Source organism: Grammomys surdaster, unplaced genomic scaffold (assembly GCF_004785775.1).
Source record: "Grammomys surdaster isolate TR1022 unplaced genomic scaffold, NIH_TR_1.0 314, whole genome shotgun sequence".
NCBI classification, from domain to species: Eukaryota; Metazoa; Chordata; class Mammalia; order Rodentia; family Muridae; genus Grammomys; species Grammomys surdaster.
Genome location: NW_021604733.1, coordinates 1,082,273 through 1,103,359, shown reverse-complemented (window position 1 = coordinate 1,103,359; position 21,087 = coordinate 1,082,273). Strand labels below are relative to the sequence as shown.

The 21,087-nt window shown below is 47.9% G+C and overlaps 3 protein-coding genes across 4 annotated transcripts in view; 1 reads left to right on the top strand and 2 right to left on the bottom strand.

Annotated features, from left to right (window-relative positions):
- The window catches only part of Adam17 (ADAM metallopeptidase domain 17), a 45,664-nt gene extending 40,272 nt beyond the window's left edge, over nucleotides 1-5,392 (top strand). For both annotated transcript variants that reach the window (XM_028777771.1, XM_028777770.1), the window contains 5 exons: nucleotides 705-835; nucleotides 1,725-1,803; nucleotides 2,588-2,676; nucleotides 3,681-3,731; nucleotides 4,146-5,392. In XM_028777771.1, the coding sequence (XP_028633604.1) occupies nucleotides 705-835; nucleotides 1,725-1,803; nucleotides 2,588-2,676; nucleotides 3,681-3,731; nucleotides 4,146-4,496 (701 nt within the window). In that variant the 3' untranslated portion in view covers nucleotides 4,497-5,392. The remainder of the gene's footprint in view (nucleotides 1-704; nucleotides 836-1,724; nucleotides 1,804-2,587; nucleotides 2,677-3,680; nucleotides 3,732-4,145) is intronic.
- Nucleotides 5,393-6,219: 827 nt separating this feature from the next.
- On the bottom strand, nucleotides 6,220-15,105 carry Iah1 (isoamyl acetate hydrolyzing esterase 1 (putative)). The gene is made up of 6 exons (XM_028777768.1): nucleotides 14,981-15,105; nucleotides 14,030-14,082; nucleotides 13,377-13,525; nucleotides 10,121-10,282; nucleotides 8,584-8,705; nucleotides 6,220-6,553 (listed from the first exon to the last, which is right to left on the bottom strand). The coding sequence occupies exons 1-6, from the start codon at nucleotides 15,059-15,061 to the stop codon at nucleotides 6,371-6,373; spliced, it is 750 nt and encodes a 249-aa protein (XP_028633601.1). The 5' UTR covers nucleotides 15,062-15,105; the 3' UTR covers nucleotides 6,220-6,370.
- Nucleotides 15,106-16,512: 1,407 nt separating this feature from the next.
- Nucleotides 16,513-21,087, bottom strand: part of Cpsf3 (cleavage and polyadenylation specific factor 3) — a 28,568-nt gene continuing 23,993 nt past the window's right edge. The window contains exons 16-18 of the mRNA XM_028777759.1: nucleotides 19,593-19,662; nucleotides 17,543-17,639; nucleotides 16,513-16,697 (exon numbers count right to left, since the gene is read on the bottom strand). Of these exons, the coding sequence (XP_028633592.1) occupies nucleotides 16,596-16,697; nucleotides 17,543-17,639; nucleotides 19,593-19,662 (269 nt within the window). The 3' untranslated portion in view covers nucleotides 16,513-16,595. The remainder of the gene's footprint in view (nucleotides 16,698-17,542; nucleotides 17,640-19,592; nucleotides 19,663-21,087) is intronic.

The window sequence follows — 21,087 nt, the reverse complement described above, 5'->3', positions numbered from 1 at the left end:
CAGGGTAGGGTAGACCTTACACTGAGAAGCCAGGGATGGCTCAGGGTAGGGTAGACCTTACACTGAGAAGCCAGGGATGGCCCTGGGTAGGGTAGACCTTACACTGAGAAGCCAGGGATGGCCCAGGGTAGGGTAGACCTTACACTGAGAAGCAGGGATGGCCCAGGGTAGGGTAGACCTTACAGTGAGAAGCAGGGATGGAAGCTGGCAGGGTGATAGGCATGTCGGGCCAGAGGGCGCATTTGAAGAGCATCAGGCAGGTTAGACAGAGAGTATACTTCAGCTTAACCTATCTGAGTTTTCTGTTGATAATGCTTTTTTCTGTTTCTGAGACAGAATCTCACTTTGTGTCCTGGTTGTCCTAGAACTCACTATGTAGCCCAGACTGTCCTTGTATTCATAGAGATCTGCCTGCCTCTGACCCCCAAGTGCTGGGATTAAAAGTGCGTGCCACCATGCCCGCCCAGCTAGTAATTGTTTAATGTGAAGAGCTGAGGAATATTAACTTGGGAACATTGGGCCATTTTCTTTTTGTGGTGCTAGACCTGGAACCCAAGATGTCACATTCACCATGCAGGCACTCTGCCTGCAACCTCAGCCCTGGGCAGGGTCAGCTTTTCACATCCGGGAGGGAGGTCAAAGACTAGATGTCAAGGAAGCCTGTGGTGAGGCCGCCCATGTCAGCTGGCATGCTTCTCTTTCAGACACTGACAACTCGTGCAAGGTGTGCTGCAGGAACCTTTCTGGCCCGTGTGTGCCTTATGTTGATGCAGAGCAGAAGAACTTATTTTTGAGGAAAGGGAAGCCCTGTACAGTAGGGTTTTGTGACATGAATGTAAGTATCTCCTGTTGTGAAATTATGCATCTGTGGAGAAGCACAGGGTCTGACTCCAGCTACTTAAGCAGCCTTGGTCTTTCCTACTCTCTCTGCCTCCTTCAGAATCACAGTTTGCCCAATTTCACAGTCTGTGTCCATTCTCCAAGCCAGGAACTTAGGACTCGGTGTCTGAATCCAGCTAAGACAGTAAAGACTACCACACAGCCCTGCCCCAGCCTGCTGTCAGAGTTCCAGGCCAGACAGGGTTACTAGTGAGATCTGGTCTCAAAAAGTAAGCAACAAAAAGTAAGCTTCCTCCCCAGGTTTTCTGTCTCTGAGCTGAGTTTTGAATTCCACTAACCCTAGAACACTTGCCTACTTCATTTTACACAGCCCCCGTCTGTACATACTCAATGAAAGCAAGCACTGGTTACAGAGGTAAAAAGATAGCATTTGTGTTTGGATTGCCTTTGCTTGCCAAATCAAGTACTTCATATTCTAAAGCCCTCCCTGTCCACTGTGGATATAATTGCTGTCATTCTGACCAAGGTATTCCTAGGGTTAAAGAGTTTTCTTGAGTCTTGTCCTGGTCATTCTAAAAAATGGACTTCTGTGCTAGGTGTGACAACACACTCCTTTATTCTTAGCCGTTACAAAACAGACAAACCCAGTTTGAGATACACAGGACACCCTGTCTGAACACACTCAGCCCCACCACTGCACCAGATATTTTTTAAGGGACGTTCTGTGACAATGCCTCCTTTCTTGGGTGTCTTCATATCGGAATCACCATCCTGCGTCCAGGTGGGCCAGTCAGCAGAGCTGTTTCCATGCCCATTGATTGTCTGAGGCTCCATCAGTTCTAAGCATGCTGTTTGGGATAGTGCAGTATCTTTTCTCTTTATAGGGCAAATGCGAGAAGCGAGTACAAGATGTCATTGAGCGGTTTTGGGATTTCATTGACCAGCTGAGCATCAACACGTTTGGTAAGTGAACTACTTCCTGGATTATTCACCAGGGTCTGAGCTGATTCCCATGGTGCCTCGGGTGTGGCTTCGGAGTTTGAGTTGTGATCCTGCAACAGAAGACTGAAGTATTCCCCACACTTGCTATAATGGGGACTGGAGAGATAGCTCAGGGTTAAGAACACGTTATTCTTCCAGAGGACCTGGGTTCAATTCCTAGTACCCACATGGTGGCTCATAATTACCTGTAACTCTAGCCTTAGGGAATCCAGTATTTGTTTCTGGCCTCTCAGGGACTGCCTTCACATAGTACACAGGCATGTATATGCAGAACACAGAACAATGAAAGTTAAAAGAGGAACTGGGAAGGGAGGCAACATTTGGAATTAAATAGTAAAACAATTTTAAAAAACTGTTAAAAATTTTAAACAGCTTTGTTGTTGAAGACAAACTGATTACAGGTCTGTTCCCCGTATGTCTTGCATGCATGAGTTTTCAGAGTAGAGTGGTCCACCTCAAGCACAGTCAGTCCCTTGACTCTGCTTAATCTAAGAGTTATTTACCAGTAGATCTCAAATTTATAGAAGGCAAAACTCCATAGAGTTTAGCTATATAACAATTTTCAGTCAATCAGAGCAATGTCTAAGCATGCTGTGCTTGGTCTGCTGGTCCAGTCCACACAGCAAGTGAGCACTGCTCTCTAGTCTCCTCACCCCCAAGCACAGCCTGGCCGTGATACTCAAGAGGGTTCTGTAGTCGTCTTGTGAAGTGCGATTGAGACATTTCCTGTTTGGATAATTCACAGGGAAGTTTCTGGCAGATAACATCGTTGGGTCTGTCCTGGTTTTCTCCTTGATATTTTGGATTCCTTTCAGCATTCTTGTCCACTGTGTGGTAAGTCACCAGAGCTGAAGTGATCAAACGTTTTTCAAAAGTGCTGAGCAACTCTAAATGGAAAGATTGACCAAAAAAGTTGTCAGTGCTATTATGGGTGTTCAAGACAGCTTCCCTAGAAACCTACTGGTGGTCTATGGACAGAATGGCCACTGGGTGCACAGCTCAGCTAGTAGAGGGTATCCCTAGCTTGCACAGGACTGTGTTCCTCCCAGCACTGCATAAACTATATAATAGGGCATGCACTCAGGGAATAGAGGCAGGAGGACCAGGAGCTCAAAGTTACACCCAGGAACATAGTGAACAGTCTCGGTACATGAGGCTCTGTCCTACACAGCAGCCAGTAGACACCCACTGCCACACTCGACTACCTGGGTTCTTTCCTTAAGACCTAAGTGGTAGAAGGAGAGGATTGACTCCCCAAAGTTGCATGCAGCCTCCTGCAGAAATACATGAGGATCAAGACTCAGTTCCTCAAGAAGTGTGGTATCTGGGAAATCAGCTAAGAGGCTATGGGTTGGGTTGGTGGAGTCAGGACCCAGGGATGCTGTGATTAGTCACCTTGTGTTGTGGACATTGGCTGAACCTGCTGTACATAATCCCTCTTACTCTCCTGCCCAGTCTAAGCTAGCTTTGAAAAATAGGCCTTAAAGTGCCTCTTCTTTTATATCCATGTCACTGCTGGTATAGAACAGCACTTCTTGTGTGTGTGTGTGTGTGTGTGTGTGTGTGTGTGTGTGTGTGCATAAATGTGTTGTCAGCTAGTGAACCTGCTGTCCCTTGGGTTTCTTCTTGGCAGTGTGTGGAGGGGTGGCAGACAGACCCAAGGCCCAAGTGTGTCAAGGCGACTGCTCCAGTGCTGAGATACATCCTGCATCACTCTACAGTTGAGGTCTTAAGTTCACTCAGCCTTAGGAGCAGCGAGCAGGAAGCACTCACCATTTGAGGGTTGGGTTCCTTTTAATTTTAGGAAGAATGACATTTTTACTCCCTGTGCTTTCTAGGATAAGAAACTGGACAAGCAGTATGAATCCCTGTCTCTGTTCCATCACAGTGTAAGTACACGTATCAAAGCAGACCCGTCTCTAGTTGTACTTCAGCCACACTAACAAGGCCTCAGCCAGAGCTCCTCCCTCCTGGGCCAGTGGAAGGCATAAGCATCTGATTGGATGTGGCTGATCCCAAGAAAATGACTGTGGCACACTTGACTTAGTTGCATGGGAGGAAAGCTAGCAGATAGGAACCTGGTACCCCAGAACCACAGGTGGTGACTTAACCTCTCAGCACTGAATTCTTGTCCTGGGTCTGATAGGCACCAGTTGTCCGAGCATCTCACTCCAGAGCTCCTGCTCGGGTGGTAGCTAGCACCTTGCCTAGCACTAGGTTTAGCATGAGCGTAGCCCAGGGTTACTCTGGGTGCGATTATATAGCATAATGACCTTTGATTCATTTCTCCCCATCCTTTCCAGAACATTGAGATGTTGAGCAGCATGGATTCCGCATCTGTTCGCATTATCAAGCCCTTTCCTGCACCCCAGACTCCAGGTCGTCTGCAGGCCCTGCAGCCAGCTGCCATGATGCCGCCAGTGTCTGCGGCTCCAAAACTGGACCACCAGAGGATGGACACCATCCAGGAAGACCCGAGCACAGACTCCCATGTGGATGATGATGGCTTTGAGAAGGACCCCTTCCCCAACAGCAGTGCAGCTGCCAAGTCCTTTGAGGATCTCACAGACCACCCAGTCACCAGGAGTGAAAAGGCCGCCTCCTTCAAGCTGCAGCGTCAGAGCCGAGTTGACAGCAAAGAGACAGAGTGCTAGTGGGGAGCCGTGGCCTGCTCTGGGAGGACATGTACCTTCAGATGTACCATAGAGCTGACCTGAATCAAACACAGACTGTAATGATGAGAACCAGGGAAGCAACTAAGCAGATGTGGGGCGTGCGAGCTGACCTTCACAGGACAGCCTGTGTACGTAGGCCCTTTAAGAGGTGAGGTAAATCTGGCTTACTAAGACTTTCAGGTTTTGGGTTTTTCTTTTATAATCTAAAATCTCCTTTGACCTGTGGTGCAAAAGCAGAAAATAAGGCTGGATCAAGTACCCGGTGACAGTGCTGGTGAAGTCTTCAGTCTGTTCTTCTGTGTACTGTAAGGGTCTCTGACTACAGTGACACACTTAGCGGTGAGGATGACTGCAACACAGACGTACTTTGGGGGCGGGGGGTTGGCCTTCAAGTAAAAGAGAAACCTGCTTGTACGTTATCTCCAAATGCGGCCGGCCTGTCCCAGCACTCAACTCTTGTAGGTGGAGAGTCCTGTCCACACTTAAGACCATCTGCATTAAGAACAGCCCTTTCCAAAATGAAGATGAATAGCTTCTGGAATAGTCTATAGAAACAGCCACATGAACTTCACGATGGCCTATTAACTGTTCAGCCTCAGGTTCACTGGGCAGTCTCTCTGTTTTACAAAAGTGTCTTCACGTATCTCTAACCGTGTTTGCCTTAAAAAAAAAAAAATTGGCCCCACAGTTAAGAGCACTTGGTCTCATTCCCAGCACCCACCCACCTGGTGGCTCTTAACTCTCTGTAACTCCAATCCCAGGGGAGATGATCTTCTGAACTCTAGGACACAAGGTATGCATTTGGTGCAGTCAAACATGCAGGCAAAACACTCACACGCATAAGATTTTAAAAAAAAAAAACCCAGGTGTCGTAAGAAGTGACAACATTCACAAACCCTGTAGTGCTTCACAGTGTGAGCTGAGTGGTGAGCAGGCACTCTCACCGGAACCACTTCTAGACAGGCTGGGGTTTGCTGAGCTGGTTAGGAAGGGGGAGTGGGGGTAGGAGTGAGGGTAGGGGTGGGGGTGGTGCCGCCATCTGGGGTCCCACCCTGGAAGAACTGATCTTCAGTCTCAGCAAGTAGACACTCATGTGACCTCTGGCTTTGGTGCTTCAGGACCCTGGATGCCCTGTACTTACTGTGTGAGGAATAAATACCATTAGCCTGAATTCTGACTTCTATAAGTTCTAGCTATAAAAGCTTTTTTCTTCTAAGAATTGCAATGTGCTCACCAGCCAACACATTTTAACCAAGAGAACTTGTAAACTGTGAGGACAGTTAACCAAGCCTGCGCCTTGTCTCTCCTGAGGATGTCTGTTACACTAATACTTGAACATATACCTTGTGGTATTTGCTCTTTTTACTGGTCACGATAGTCTTATATTTTAGTTACACTTTGAGGATTTGCTATAAGGTGAGTGGGGTGTGTGGGTGTATGTATGAATGAAACAGTGCAGAATATAAGAAAACAGTTTTATAAAATTATGACTTTTTAAACCAAAATTGTCTTAATTGTATTATTATTATTTTGCCATGTACAGAGTTAAGATGCTCAGGGTATATTCTGTAGCTATGGCATTGATGATCCCTGCTTCAGTCAATAAATACTGAATATCAAAACAATGGATTAAGTATAATATATATAACATTTCCCTGAAAAATAAGTTAGTAGGTTTTTGATCAGTAATCATGAACAGAAGTTAAGCTTGGAAAAAAACATTTAATCAATCTCTTGATGTTCGTGAATGATTAACAAAGTTATGCACATGTCCATGGGTTGTTTGTGATCACCATCTTGAGGTGGTGTACGTGAGTGCGATGAGCCACTCGTTTTTGGCAACGTTTCCCAGGCTAATGGTCTCCATCCCCCAGCAGACTCAGCTCAGGCTTTGCTTCCTCCACATCCTTCCAGTAAGGAAGCAGCCATGGCAGAGAGGAGACCTTCTTGTCCAGCAGCGGCCAGAGGTGTAAGAACAGAAACTCATTTCCCATTGGTGATAAATGTAGGCCATCTGATAAGTAGGGTGAGAAGTCCTGTAGGGAGAGGAGTAATGTTACTGTCATGAACTCCCTCCCCAGGGTGGCCGAGAGCGCTCAGCAGCCCCTGTGCTTTGTGCACCTGACTGGGACCACAAAGGCCTCAGTGTGCTTCTACACAGGTGCTGGGATACATGACCCTTGCTGCCCTGTCCCGTGTCTACCAGACCTGAGCTCCCAGAATCATAGCTCTTCATGTGTCTGAACTGGGATGTCATGGCATGTTATCAGAGGGACGCTGAATGAGTGCCTATGACTGACGTGTTAGGAGGGCTCAGGGTTCTCTGATGTCGTCTTAGTGCCTGGGCCAGTTTGGGGAGATAGGAACTTGAATTTGAATAGGAAGACTGGGCTGAGGCCAGTCTCCATCACTCCTCTATCTGAATCCAGGATTTCCTGGAGGCCCATTCTGACTAGGAGGAATCTTCACTTGCCTAATCCCTCTAAGACTGTTCACAGGCTGAAAATTACAGTTCTAGTGGCCTTTCCCATCAACATGGTTCTTGATTAGTGATTCTGTAAGGAAGAGTCCCTTCTTCTAGGGAATTCTAGATTCCATAAAATCTATGTTAAACCTGAAAACTTAGTGAGTAAAACCAGGCAGTGGTAGAAGATGCCCCGATGGTCTCTACCTTCCTGTGCTAATCCAGGTTTTGCTCCTGTTACATTCTTCCAGTAAGGAAGCAGTACCATGTTTTCCTTTACAGATGAACTGTCAAAATATCAGACCCTTCCTAGTCCATGGAGGAGGGGATGTGTTAATGAGGGAAGGGGAGAGTTAGCATCTGGTTTAGTGATTGTGGATTGAGTTGTTCTTTTGTGTACATGGCAAAACCAAGCAGCTGTGACCTGGGGCAGAATGGGTCCTCCTTTCCCCAGTACTTCAAATACCACCTCCCTCAAATACCCTCCCTAGGTCTTAGCATCACAAGTAAATAACCTTTCACTTGCGCCCACAGAACATGCATTTAACTATGGGGTAAAAAGTAGGCCCAGGGACAGGGCCCATCAGCAGGGTTTGCTTAGCACACCAAGTCCCCAACACCCATAAATGGTGTGGCGGTGCATACCTGTAACCGCAGTACTCCACCTGCAGGGGCAAGGTGGGGCGTTCAGAACAAATTCCAGGCCATCCAGGTAGGGATGAAAAGAGAGATATCCAACTATGCTTCTCATGTGCTGCAGCCCATGGATGATGTGCAACACTGCCCTCCCCGACACTACAGCCTTGTCACACAGCTGGAGATGTCACACAGCTGGAACCACGTACTTGACTCGAGAGCCCTCTCAGTGTTCTCTGTGTTTCGGACCCCACATTAGATGTTGTCACTTCTCAAGACTCCATGGACTCGGGGTTACCCGGTCACCTACAGAAAGATAAGTGACTTGCTTCTAGCTTTGGGCCTAGTGTGGATAATGCCGCAAAAAACAGTGGATGGCTGCATTCTCTGTCAGTGCATGTGTGACTACACAACTGTCCAGCTCCCCTCCTGAGGGGCTGCCCTTCATATGACAACTAGCTTTTTCCATGTATATGTGTGTATGTTCATATATATCTGTGTGTGTATATATATAATATATATATATACATATGTGTGTGTTTTCAGGCTTTAAGACAAAATAATTCAACTAGAATAACACTCTGGCAGTGGATTTGTTAGTGAATATACGTCACTGTTTTCTATGAACTCTGTCCTGCTGTTATATATCTGACTTAAGGCAGTTGTGGTGTTCAAGGTAACCCTTAGCTAAGGGTCTGGCTGTATTAGCTGCTTCAGCTCCTCCATGCCTTTCCTCTGCCCAGTTTTCCTGGTGAAAAGCATGGCTGGCCTGTCTCTTGAGACACAGTTTTATATGATAGACTGGGTGCCAACATGCTGTGTGGCTAGGGCTGCCCTTACCTCACAGGCTCTGGGATTACAGACGTGCACCATGCCCATCTAAAGAGCTCTTCTAGGAAAGCCGCACACGTCTTATTGACCTGTGTGATCCCAACAACCCTGAGGGGATTGAGAAAACCATGGTACCTGGTTATCCTTCTGCATCAAGGTCCACAGGTCAAGGACATCAGTCCCACAGTCTCTGGCTACTTGTAAGCACGCCTTAGCATATTCACCGACAGCTGAGTTCAGGCGGTTTAATTTGCAACCTGTTGGGGAAAACTCCAGAGGGTCACTGGCAAACTCAGTGCCGGTGCTTTTGAAGGCGACACGGACTAGACAGTTTCTAAGTGCCACTGATGCCAGCATGGGGGCTGCAACAATGGCACTGCTCTACAACACAGTGCAGGAAGTGCACAGTGGGGAGGAACAGCTAGCTATGGCAGCCAGAGGCTCCTAAGGCCCCTGGGTCGGGATACAGAGGCTAGGCAGCTAGAGTGCAGATCCCAGTGGGTTGGATAAAGACCAAGGAAGGGCATGGCTAGAAGAAAACATCGAGATCATGAGAGACACACTGCCACTGAGATCCCAGTGTCAATATGCAACCAACAGCTACTGCAGTAACATGGGCAAAGGCTGCAGGAGACGAGTCATTGAGCCTGCCACTGCACGGCTGTACCTGTGAACATGCTCAACCATTCTGAGGCTTTTCTAGTTCATGTGACAGCCATGCCTATCCCATTAATGCAGATTCCAGTACAAAATGGACAGGTTTAACCACGTGCGTGCTGCCTGCCTCCCAGATTACCCAGTGGGTGGGGGAAGCCCGGCTTGGAGAGAATCTCACAGCTCCCCGAGAGGCTAGGGAAGGGATCTGGGGTATAGTAGGAGCCAGGCTGACCAGCTGTGTGAGAGAGAAAAACTTCCCCAGTTTTGACAGCAGACTTGTGCTCAAAAGCCATTAATGTGTCCCAGTCAAACCTGTCCTCGGGTTTCAAGCAGCTTGGACACCTTTCCAGTCAAGTGTCTCAGCACCAGCGCTTCTTCGCTGAACGGACAGACCGTGTACATGGAAGGAAAGTGGAGGGATTTACCATCACACTTCCAACTGCCAGAGGTGGCAAGACGGGAGCAGCTCCTGGCAGCTGGAGGAGCAGCCATCTGCAGAGTGCTCGCTCGGCTGCAGGCTGCCCGTGCCAGGGGAGAATGCTGCAGATGAGGACTCACCGTGAGTGCCTGGCTGCCCAGCTGCTGCAGCTGGCAGTGGGCTGCTTGAGCATCTTCATGTCTGGCAACTACAGACAGTAGGTTCTGGGTCATCAATGTCCTCCTGACTTAAAAACAACCAGAACCGCCCCCCCACCCCAATTTATGTCAAAAATAATCTAGCAGTTCTCAACCAGTGGGTCGCAACCCCTTTGGCAAACTTCTGTCTCCAAAAATGTTTATACCGAGATTCATAACAGTAGCAAAATTACAGCTATGAAGTAGCAATGAAATAATTTCCTGGTTGTGGTCACCACATCATGACTGTATGAGAGGGTCACAGCACTAGGAAGGTTGAGAACCACTGCTCTAGAGCAAGACTTGACTTTCACTTAACTGACAGTGGACAGGCCCTTCCCTCGAGTGGAAGCCCTCAGCACCCACACTCAGCTTTGGCAGGCCGAGCTGTGCGCCTCACCCTTCAGGATGCATTCCTTCTCCCAGGCCGCTTCGCAGAGCGGGGGTGGCGTGATGAGAATGACTCGCTCCTTGGGGACGTCCACAGACCTCAGGTACTGCACCATGTCCCTCAGGTTGGCACTGTACTCATCCAAGGGGACATGCTGTTTGGGGTTCTCATCTGTTCAAGATAATGTGTATCACAGAAACAACAGGGACGACCAATATACTTTTGTTTCTTTTTAAATCTTTTTTTTTTCTCTTTGAGATAGTCTCACATAGCCCAGATAGGTTCTAAATTCACTATATAGCCAAAATGGTCTTACTATGTAGCCCAGATAGCTTGGAACTTGCTATGTGGACCAGGCTGGGACTCACAGAGATCCTCCTGCCCTTGCCCAGGCTTTCCAAGTGCTGGGATTAAAGGCCTTCACACATACTCGGCCTTAGTTTTATGTCAGATTGGGAAAGGAACTGAACTTGGGACTCTAGGCAAGCACTTGACACACTTTGTGACATCCCCTTTGTGTTTTGAGACTGGCTCAAAATCTTAGCACAGGCTGGCCTGGACCATGCAGTGATCCTTCTGTTTCAGCCTCCCCATGCTAAGACCACTAGTATGTGCCACTGCTCTCAGGTAGGAATATATTTTTGCAAATTTTCAGTGTCACTGAGGAACTGTTGAGTTCCAAGACACAAAAGATTCCCTCCTCTTTAACAGCTCAGGCCTGGAAGGCTGGCTAGGACATTCTGAGTGTACAAGCCTTTTCTCTAGGTTCGCCATCATCCATAAGGCTCGATCTGTAGGCTGTGAGGTAAGACTGCCCATCTAATCCCGACCTTCACTGACTAGTGGCTTAACCCTCTGAAGCTCACAGTGCCCTCACTGGGACCTGAGGTCATGGCAGGTCTGCCTCTTAGGTCAGCTGTGATAACCAGTGTAGAGTTGCTCGGCAGGCTTGTTTCCAGTCAGGCTGGCACACAAGCACAAGGCTCTCTGCAACTCCATGCAAACCACAGGAAGTAAAAAGCAAAGTCATACCATCCAGGCTGCTGCGGGTGTTTGCATGTACTCCTGGCCAGTCATTCTCTGCACTCCTGGGTAATTTCAGGAGCCAAAACAACAACAAAAACCAGCAACAGGCCAGGTTGTGTGTCACACACCTATCTCCCAGGCCAGGCTGTGTGTCACACACCTATCTCCCAGCACTTGAGAGGCAGAGGTGGAAGGATCAACTAGCCTTAGTTACCTAGTGAGTTTGAGGCCAGCCTGGGCTACAGGAGATCTTGCGTCAAAAAAACAAAAACCTAACAAAAAAGGACCCTCCTTTGTCACCAGAGAGTGCATGTCCCAGAGCCAAGCCCTCCAAAAACCAAAAAAGACACTCTTTTTCTCACCAGAGGGCGCATACCCCACAATTGAGCCCTCTGCTGCCAACTGTATCAGCTGAGGACGACAGGGCAGGAACAACACCAATGGCATATGCTCTAAGATCAAGAATTGACAAATGGGACTTCATAAAATTGCAAAGTTTCTGTAAGGCAAAGGACACTGTCAATAGGACAAAACGACAACCAACAAATTGGGAAAAGTTCTTACCAATCCTACATCTGATAGAGGGCTAATATCCAATATATACAAAGAACTCAAGAAATTAGACTCCAGACAATCAAATAACCCTATTAAAAAATGGGGTATAGAGCTTAACAAAGAATTTTCAACGGAAGAAACTCGAATGGCCGAGAAGCACCTAAAGAAATGTTCAGTGTCCTTAGTCATCAGAGAAATGCAAATCAAAACAACCCTGAGATTCCATCTTACACCAGTCAGAATGGCTAAGATTAAAAACTCAGGTGATAGTAGATGCTGGCGAGGGTGTGGAGAAAGAGGAACACTCCTCCATTGTTGGTGGGACTGCAAGATGGTGCAACCACTTTGGAAATTAGTGTGGCGGTTCCTCAGAAAATCGGACATAGCATTACCTGAGGATCCAGCTATACCACTCCTAGGCATATACCCAGAAGATGCTCGAACATATAACAAGGACATATGCTCAACTATGTTCATAGCAGCCTTATTTATAATAGCCAGGAGCTGGAAAGAACCCAGATGTCCTTCAACTGAGGAATGGATTCAAAAAATGTGGTATATTTACACAATGGAGTATTACTCAGCTATTAAAAACAATGAATTCGAGAGTTTCCTAGGTAAATGGATGGAACTAGAAATCATCATCCTGAGTGAAGTAAGCCAATCACAAAAGAACACACATGGTATTCACTCACTGATTATCGGATATTAGCCCAGAACCTTGAAATGCCCAAGATGCAACTCACAGGCCACATGAAGCTCATAAAAAAGGAAGACCAAGTAGGGGTGACTCAGTTCTTCTTATAAGGAGCAACAAAATACTCAAGGGAGCAAATATGGAGACAAAGTGAGGGACAGAAACTGAAGGAGGGGCCATTTGAAGACCTTTCCACCTGAGTATCCATCCCATGTGCAGTCACCAAAGGTAGATGCTGATGTGGAAGTCAGGAAGTGCATGCCGATAAGAGCCTGATATGGATATCTCCTCAGAGGCCTTCAAGAGTCTGACATATTCAGAGGCAGATGCTCACAACTAGCCACTGAACTGATCATGAGGTTCTCAATGGAGGAGTTAGAGTGAAGACTGAAGGAGCTGAAAGGGTTTGTGGCACCATGAGGAGAGCAACAATACCAACCAACCACAGCTCCCAGGGTCTAAACCACCAGCCTGGGAGCATTTAGGGAGGGATCCAGGGCTTCAGCTGAATACGTAAGAGTGGAGGGCCCTGCTGGGCATAGGTGGAAGATGAGATCCTTGACCTCATGAAGCCTGAACGCCCCAGGGGGTGGGAATTTTGAGGGCGGGAAAGTGGGAGTGGGGGGGTAGGTAGGGGTTACATCCACTGAGAAGGAGGCGGAGGGGTAAGGGGAAAGGGGGTTCCTGGGTGGGTGGGGGATGGGGTAAGGGGACAACATATGAAATGTAAATAAAATATCCAATAAAAAAAAAAAAGTACTTTCAGGTGAGTCAATGAGGCAGTCATGTGGAAAAGGAGCCGAGAGTACCTGAGCCAAATCTAACCACATCAAAGCCCAAAGAAGCCCACACAGGCAGCTCTAGGAGCGCAGAGTTCTGTGGCAAAATTTCTCTTGGGAGATACAGAAGCAGGGTGGTGGGGGAGCAATACAAACATGTGTTTGTTTGAGTCCAGGAAAACCAAAAATGATCTAGAGATGTCCTTGCCTTTGAGTGAAGAGTCATTAGCACCAAAGAAAATTGTAACTGCCACTGGGTTTTCCACAGCAGGCCCTTTCCTGATTAGTCTCGGGAGGATAATCTTGGCCCATCTGGTGTTATAACCTGAAAATCCACGATTCAGAACGTCACACTTTCTGAAATAAATTGGTTAAAAAAGACAGGTTATGAGCAAAAGGCTGCTTCTGGTCCTGGGACCTGGCCATAGTAACTGTGTGCTCTGCGTGCTTTATGGGAATGCTCACCCTGCCCAGCTCACCCTCTTCATGGCCCCCAGTGAGATATGAATTCCATACAAGGGGCTAATTCTATACATTTTAGTGGTGACTCGGGATACATCTAAAATGGACTTCCCGATAGATGTTAAACCAGGAAAGTACGGAACGTTAGAAACCTGCTAACAGGCAGAAACTCAATGGTTTGGAAGATTCCAGGGAGGCAGACCAGCCAATGCAAGTGCTGCCGGATCTCATGTGGTGACAAACTTGATTTTGTTGAACTCGAGTGCTTGCCTTGTGTTCCTTCCCTTTAACGTGTACGCAGGAAGAGAAAGCTACCAGATAAAAGCCACTTCATCATTCACTCTTCGACTATGCTTCCCAACAGAAAGCAGCCTAGTACAATCTAGGTACTGTTCTTACCTGACTAGTCTGTCAGCCAGCAATGTGCCCCATCCACCCTGCTGGAAAGAAAACTGAAGAAAAAGGCCTGTTACTATCCAGCTATACACAATGGCAAAGGTATCCTCCTTTAGATGCGGGCTCCATTTGGACACCCCCAGGCTTTTTGCCTTCCTTGCTTGGGAAGGTATTTTGGGAGTCACTGTGGCTCACTTGGTCTGGAAATGAGAGGGTTTTCTTCATCCAACGGACAGGAGTCAGTCATTAACATTTTACTGCGACTTAACATTAGAGACATTTGTTATCTGAACAGGAGAAAACTCAACTATGTTGAGTTAGATGACATAACGTTATCCCATTTCTCCACAGCTGAAAAGTAAGGCAGCCTATGCTCTATTGATTTCCCTAACAGTCATGGCAATCCTCCAGCAGCGTCGCGCCATCACACCCACCCACAAAAACTTAGTGCCCAATATCTAAAAATAATGTTGCCAATTACTAGGGAAGGCCAAGCCCGAGTATGAGTAAGTAAACCGTAGAGAAGCGTGTTTTTTTTTTTTTTTTTTATCTCCCTGAAGGAAGGCATCTTGAAGAATTTCCTTAATTGGGAACTAAATGTTCTCCGTTAGGGTTAGTTTTTCATACAGTTGAACGCATTGTTTTCAAAAGCCACTTGGTACTGGACCTAAGCCGCCTGCAGGAGGAAGCGAGGAGTGAACTAGCGGGTTCAAAGTTCAAAGTGGCTTCGGTGAAGAACCCGCAGGAGGCTGCAGGCAGCGAAGGCGGACCCTTTAAGCTCTGGTGCACCCCGACGCGCACCGGGCCATCCGAAGTCCCGCTTAGAAGACCCGGACTCGGGCAGCCCGGCGTCCGCACCGGCTCGCGATGGAGCACGGCCCGCGGAGCACGAGGGGTACCGCGCCTGGGCTGCCCCAACACGCGCGCAGACGCAGCCGAGGGTGCGGCGGGTACCTGCGTGATGGAGTCCCCGAAGAGCAACACACGAGGCCAGAGCAGAGAGCTCCCGCTAGCCGCTCGCTCGCACAGCGACATGGTGGCAAACTCTGAACCCGCAGCTCTGCGCCGGATGTGGAGGCTCCTCGCGCCGTGGGCGGAGCTAGCAGTGGGCAGGGCTAGCCGTGGGCTGGGCGAGCTCCGGACCAAGCAGTTTAGCCCTCTGGTCTCCTGCAGCCTGTGTGTCCAGGCCCGGTGAGTCCATAGTCTAGGGATCCCTTGGGCGGCTCACCCCAACCCCGCCTCTCTGAGACAGAGGATAGCTGTGGTGTCCTGGAGACTTCATTTTTAACAGGAGCACTCGTCCATTTTTGGCCACGTCCAAGTGGGGGATTTCCTCTACTTGGTTACTGGCCTTGATGGACAGGGTAAGGACACAGCTTTAAAAGCCAGAGTTGTCCAGGGACCTTCACTGCAGACCGCCTGACTTCACAGCATCGTGCCCCAGCAATCAAAAGGAAATGTTTAGCTTTATGTAATAAATTTTTGTGTGTTCTGGGGGCCCTAGGCTTCTGGTATAGGTTAAAGACATGGGAATTTAGCTGTTTTATAGAAATTTCATTTTAAGGAAGAGTCAGACTTACACTGTTAGGAAAGCACCGGAGTGTTTACACACCTAAGAGGGGAGGTAGACAAGACAGGCTACATGGGCTTAAGTTCTTTGGCTTGATAGTGTGGTCTGAAGAAGCACTCCCTTGAGAAAGGTGACAATCCTTACAAGGAACTGAGGTGCATATTTTACATACCGATAGCAGACCTGGCCTCCAGGTTCTCTCAGCATCGCTCAGTCCCTACCTGCTATACCCTGCCCCCAACCCAGGACTTTCCAGCCCAGGGGCTGGCCTCTTCTGTAGTAACCCAGACATTCTGTCTCTCCCCCGACCTCCTCTGCGCTCTTTCTCTGCCCCCTCTCCCCATGGTAACCTCTCTATTTTTGTTCTTTGGGACCAATGAACTTGACGGCCCAACAAACCGCGTTTATATATACTTGAATCTGGCTTGAACTGGCTAATTTCACCGTCAGAGAAATAACATCACTGAGATCCACCCCCTTTCTCCCTTAATCTGGTTACTCCCTAGTCTGAATTATATGTACTTTAGAAAATCAGAACAATGAACTAATCCACACAATACACCTGAGGCATAAAATCCCATCTCTGAATTGAATGTGTAGATCCCAAAACAAAGAAATGAGTCCTAAAAGTGGTGTAAACCAAGGAACTGGGTAAGGGGGTGGAGGGCGGGGTTCCATGGCTATGGCACAATATTTGCATTCAGCTCTAAACACAGATTTGCCAGTGCAGACCAGAGGAAGACAGAGTCTGACTCAGCTCTAGGAGATCGGAAAAGATTTCAGCACACACTGCATAAATGCCTGGAGGGAGCTCAATAAGAATTAGCTCCTCTGATGATTAGTTTGAGAATAACGGACAAATTAGTTGGTGGTCCAGCAGTAGTCAAGCCATCTGATGCAAAACTAAACAGGCCACCCAGAGAAACTAAGGTATTTTATTTGAAGGAACAGAAGTTAAAGCCAAGAGTGTAAAAAAGTTGGAGTCTGGGAAGCAAGGTGTCAGTGCACTGGCGTCAGGGCCTCGTACAGTCTCTGGGCAGCCAGTTCCACCATTTCTCGGAGGGATTCATCGTCTTCACTTCCTTCTTCACATTCTACAGCCTGAAAGTGAAAGCACTACCTTCAGAACTGTCCCCTGGACACAGATGAACGCTCTAAGGCCTGGGGCTGAGGCCAGGGTGTGAGCCACTCATCTACCCTCCAGTCACCTGCAGTGTCTCTGTCAACACAGTGACTGGAGAGCCAAGGGGTGGGGGGGCATGCACAGAGCTTTGGACCAAAGCCCCCTCTATTCAGTCCTCGATGGCCATGCAAGTTAGCCTGTGGAGCACGAATTACTTGACCAGCAATGGTGTGGTCAATTGTTCACCATTTGGTGCTAATTTGACTTTAATTATCCAACAGACACTGTCTTGTTGCTGCTGCTGTTTTTTACAGACTGTTAGTCTCACTATACAGACTGACTTCAATCTCAGGCTGACCTGGGGCTGAGGATCTTCAGCCCCAGCTCCCTGAGCAGTGGCTTACAGACATGCATTACACTACCCACCCAGCTCACCTACAACATACAGCTCCAGGCCAGCTTGGGCTACAGAGTTCCAGCTCAGTCTGGGCTACAGTGCTTTTTTTTAAAGCTGGTGTAGTGGTGACTGACTGATACCCCAGCACTAGTGAGGCTAAGGCCAGCCTGGACTACAAGATAAGAACCTATCTTATAAAACAAAACAAAACCCCAGGGACCAGGGTGTTGGGAATACAGGCATGTACTTCCACACTGCCCACCTCTATGTGTTTCCCCAAGGCTTTGGTTCATGCTAAGAAGGCATCCTACTATCCGAGCTACACCTCCAGCCACCGAGCTGCTGTACCTAACTGCCAGGGTGCGGTCTTATTCCTATCTTCACCCTACTCCCCAAATGTCTTGACACACATGGACAGCTACGTACCCGAGTCTCCAAATTAATATTTGCTGTTTTCCCGTCCACTGTGACACTGAGGACGGAGTCATCTTTCACACTGACACAGTCTTCTCCAAATATGTCCCTTTAAGTGAACAGAAATATAGCATTACTGGGCAAGTCCAACTTCACCTGTTTGAGGAGAAGGTCCAAGTCCTCCTCCAACTCACACATGTTAGGATGTGTTCAGCTGCCCAGGAGACATGCTGCTCCTTTGACTATCAGTTTACTACAACAGCTAAAACAGCTCTACCCTCGAGAGTGCCCCACTGTTCCACTGAGCAAGCACTGGTGTTACTTTTGTTTCCAATTTAATACTGAGGACTAAGCTTGGGGCCTCGCATACACAGGCAGAGACATGGCACACCCCGCACTCTACTCTGAGACAGGGTCTCACTATGTTGTCTAGAATGGCCCCTTCTATGCAGCTATGATATACTTGCTCTGTGATCCTCCAGTTTGGGACTAACTTGGGCAATACAGTGAAGTTGTCTCTAAAACACGGAACAAAAACCAACAAAAAGCCATTATTAAAATTTCAGTATGAAATTTTAGAAAAACGTAAGTAACACAAAACACTGAACACTTAAGATGTCTAATTAGGTCAATTTCGATCTGAAGGCAGAAGCAGCCTTTGTCAGGGTTTGGAACCTCCAACATCCCCCAGAGGCTCAATGTTATGGGCTTGGCAACCAGCTGATGGGCTCTGACTTAACCCACTGACCCTGCTCTGACAGACTCAGAACACACTGGCACTCACACAGCTGCACTGATAAGCAGGATGCTAGCCTAGGTGAGGAAGATGGTCACTGGGAGCATGACTGATGGGTGTAGCCTGTGATTCTGATGGGTACAGCCTGTGACTCTGATGGGTACAGCCTGTGACTCTGAAGGGTACAGCCTGTGACTCTGAAGGGTACAGCCTGTGACTCTGAAGGGAATAGCCTGTGACTCTGATGGGTACAGCCTGTGACTCTGATGGGTACAGCCTGTGACTCTGAAGGGTACAGCTTGTGACTCTGATGGGTACAGCCTGTGACTCTGAAGGGGTATAGCCTGTGACTCTGAAGCACAGAATATATAGGTGAGCTTCCTCCTCTATTACACAATCCCACCACCATGATGCTATTTATTCTCCACATCAAGCCAAAGCCCAGGCTACCTGGCTATGGCAGAGCCCTCTAAAACCATACGGCAAAATGTTTCTTTCTTCTGTCTTTTGCAGGCAATTGTCTATAATGAAAACCTAAGTGATTCATTCATACAACAAGCAAATGAGAGATCAGCTCTCTGCCTCTCTTCTATTAAGAGGTTTCCTGCTGGGCGGTGGTGGTGCACGCCTTTAATCCCAGGCAGAGGCAGGCAGATTTCTGAGTTCCAGGCCAGCCTGGTCTACAGAGTGAGTTCCAGAACAGCCAGGACTATACAGAGAAACCCTGTCTCGAAACAAAACAAAACAAAACAAACAGAAAAAGAAAAAAAAAAGAGGTTTCCTAAGACTGCTTGGAAAAGCAGCCTAAACAGGCTTAAAGAACTACAGAGCCGGCAGTGGTGGCGCACGCCTTTAGTCTCAGCATTTGGGAGGTAGAGGCAGGTGGATTTCTGAGTTCGAGGCCAGCCTGTTCTACAGAGTGAGTTCCAGGACAGCCAGGGCTACACAGAGAAACCCTGTCTTGAAAATTAAAAACAAAAACAAAAACAAAAAACAACAACAACAAACTTAAAAGGCACCCGGCATCAGAAACACATGAGTCTAGAACACCTGCTTTACCAAGTAATTCACACCTGAGCAAACATTTAAAATAATTCTTAATGGCACAGTGACATTTGAGCTGAGACATCAGCACCCAGTGGACGACTCTGTTAGCTTTCTAAGCATCCCTGAGGCTGGTTAGGCGGGCACCAGCACTCAGCGCTGACACAGTGTGAACTTGGACATGACTTGGTCTGTGGGCAGCACGGGGCCACACCATGAATCCGACCCTCCGCTCGCTCACACGGCTGCCCAGCTGGCCGCCCGCCCAGCCCCCCGACTCACTGGAGCATGACCTCCAGCCTCTTGCTGTAAACGTGCATCTCCAGCTTCTTCGAGACCTTCTGCACTGCACCTGGAAGACAGACAGACAGCTCAGCCTCCGTATTCCCTTTACAGTCACCACACGTCACCAGAGCACAGTTGCAGAGGCATGAAGCAACCGTGGAGACTTCACAGTAAAAGCATGTGATATGTCACCTTGCCCAGTAAGGCACATTCATGTGCACTGTTATTTCATGTCCTTTGACCTTTCAGTTCACTTTTGCTTCTTGTATTTCTCAAATTTCCATTCTGAGGAGAGGTGAGCAAAATTATAGGCTCAACAATTTCAGAGGACACATTTACGCTCAAAGATCTCTTTTGTATCTAAATGTTGTGTTCATTTAACATCCTCTGATATATCACCTGCCTATGAATGTTTTAATAAGAATCAGTACTGGGGTGGGGGAGATCGCTCAGAGGCTGAGAGCACTGTTGCTCTTGCAGAGTTCAGCTCTCAGCACCCACATGGGGCCGCTCACAACTACCTGCAACTCCAGCTTCAGAGTCTATCCACTGTGGTCTCTGCAGTGGCGCCTGCACCCACACACAAATATACATAGAACTAAAAATATATAGACTTAAAGGTGTCTGTCTATTAATAATTAGGTTTTTTTTAAACCCAGGAAATACACAACTTGGTAGTCAAAATATACGTCACCTTTAATCTAGAGTTAGGTAACCCTGGCATACCCAGGCTTTTATACCTCCCAGGCTATACCAGCTACCTAAGAAAGCACCAGTCATAGTCTCTGCTTCCCCAGAGTGGGGACAGAGTTAACATCCAGCCCTGCCCCACTCAGGACCTGTGAAGTGTGCACACGCACACACAGACTCCTTTCCTCTGAGAAGATGTCTCTCTGTGAGGACCCAGGCTTGCCTCACTTCCAGGGACCATCTTTCCTCTGTCTCTCAAGTGCTGAGATTACAGGAATGTGCCACCACACCCAGCTTCTTTTTATTGTTTTTTGGTTTTTGATTCTATGAGACAGGGTCTCTTGTACAGTCCAGGCTGGCCCCAAACTTGCTATGTAGCTGAGGCTGGCCTTGGACTCCTCCTCCTTCTCCTTCCTGTCAAGTGCTGGGATGACAGGTGTACACCACCATGTCTGGAGTCACAACCCCTTCTCAGTGCTGGGGAGGGTTCCTGGGACTGGAATCACATCAAGCGAATGCTGTCAGCACTGGGGCACATTAGCACACGGAGCACAAAGAGCAACAGCAGCACTGTTTACTGAAGGAGAGGATGAGCAGAACCAGCAAAGGCTTACAGCGCTGTTCCTTACAACCCAACTCACCAGAGGCTCAAGTGACAATTCAGACATACCAGGCCTGTTTATTCGTGTAACACAGGATTTGGATGTGCCTGGTCTGCTTATTCATGTAACACAGGATTTGGATGTGCCTGGTCTGCTTATTCGTGTAACACAGGATTTGGATGTGCCTGGTCTGCTTATTC

Coding starts and splice junctions, on each gene's coding strand:
- Iah1 (XM_028777768.1), bottom strand. CDS start 15,061: ATGTCGCTGTGCGAGCGAGCGGCTAGCGGGAGCTCTCTGCTCTGGCCT. Junction 10,283..13,376: donor TAATGACTCTTCACTCAAAG/GCAAGGACATCT, acceptor TATCTTGAACAG/ATGAGAACCCCAAACAGCAT. Junction 6,554..8,583: donor TGATGCAGAAGGATAACCAG/GTACCATGGTTT, acceptor CTCTCCCTACAG/GACTTCTCACCCTACTTATC.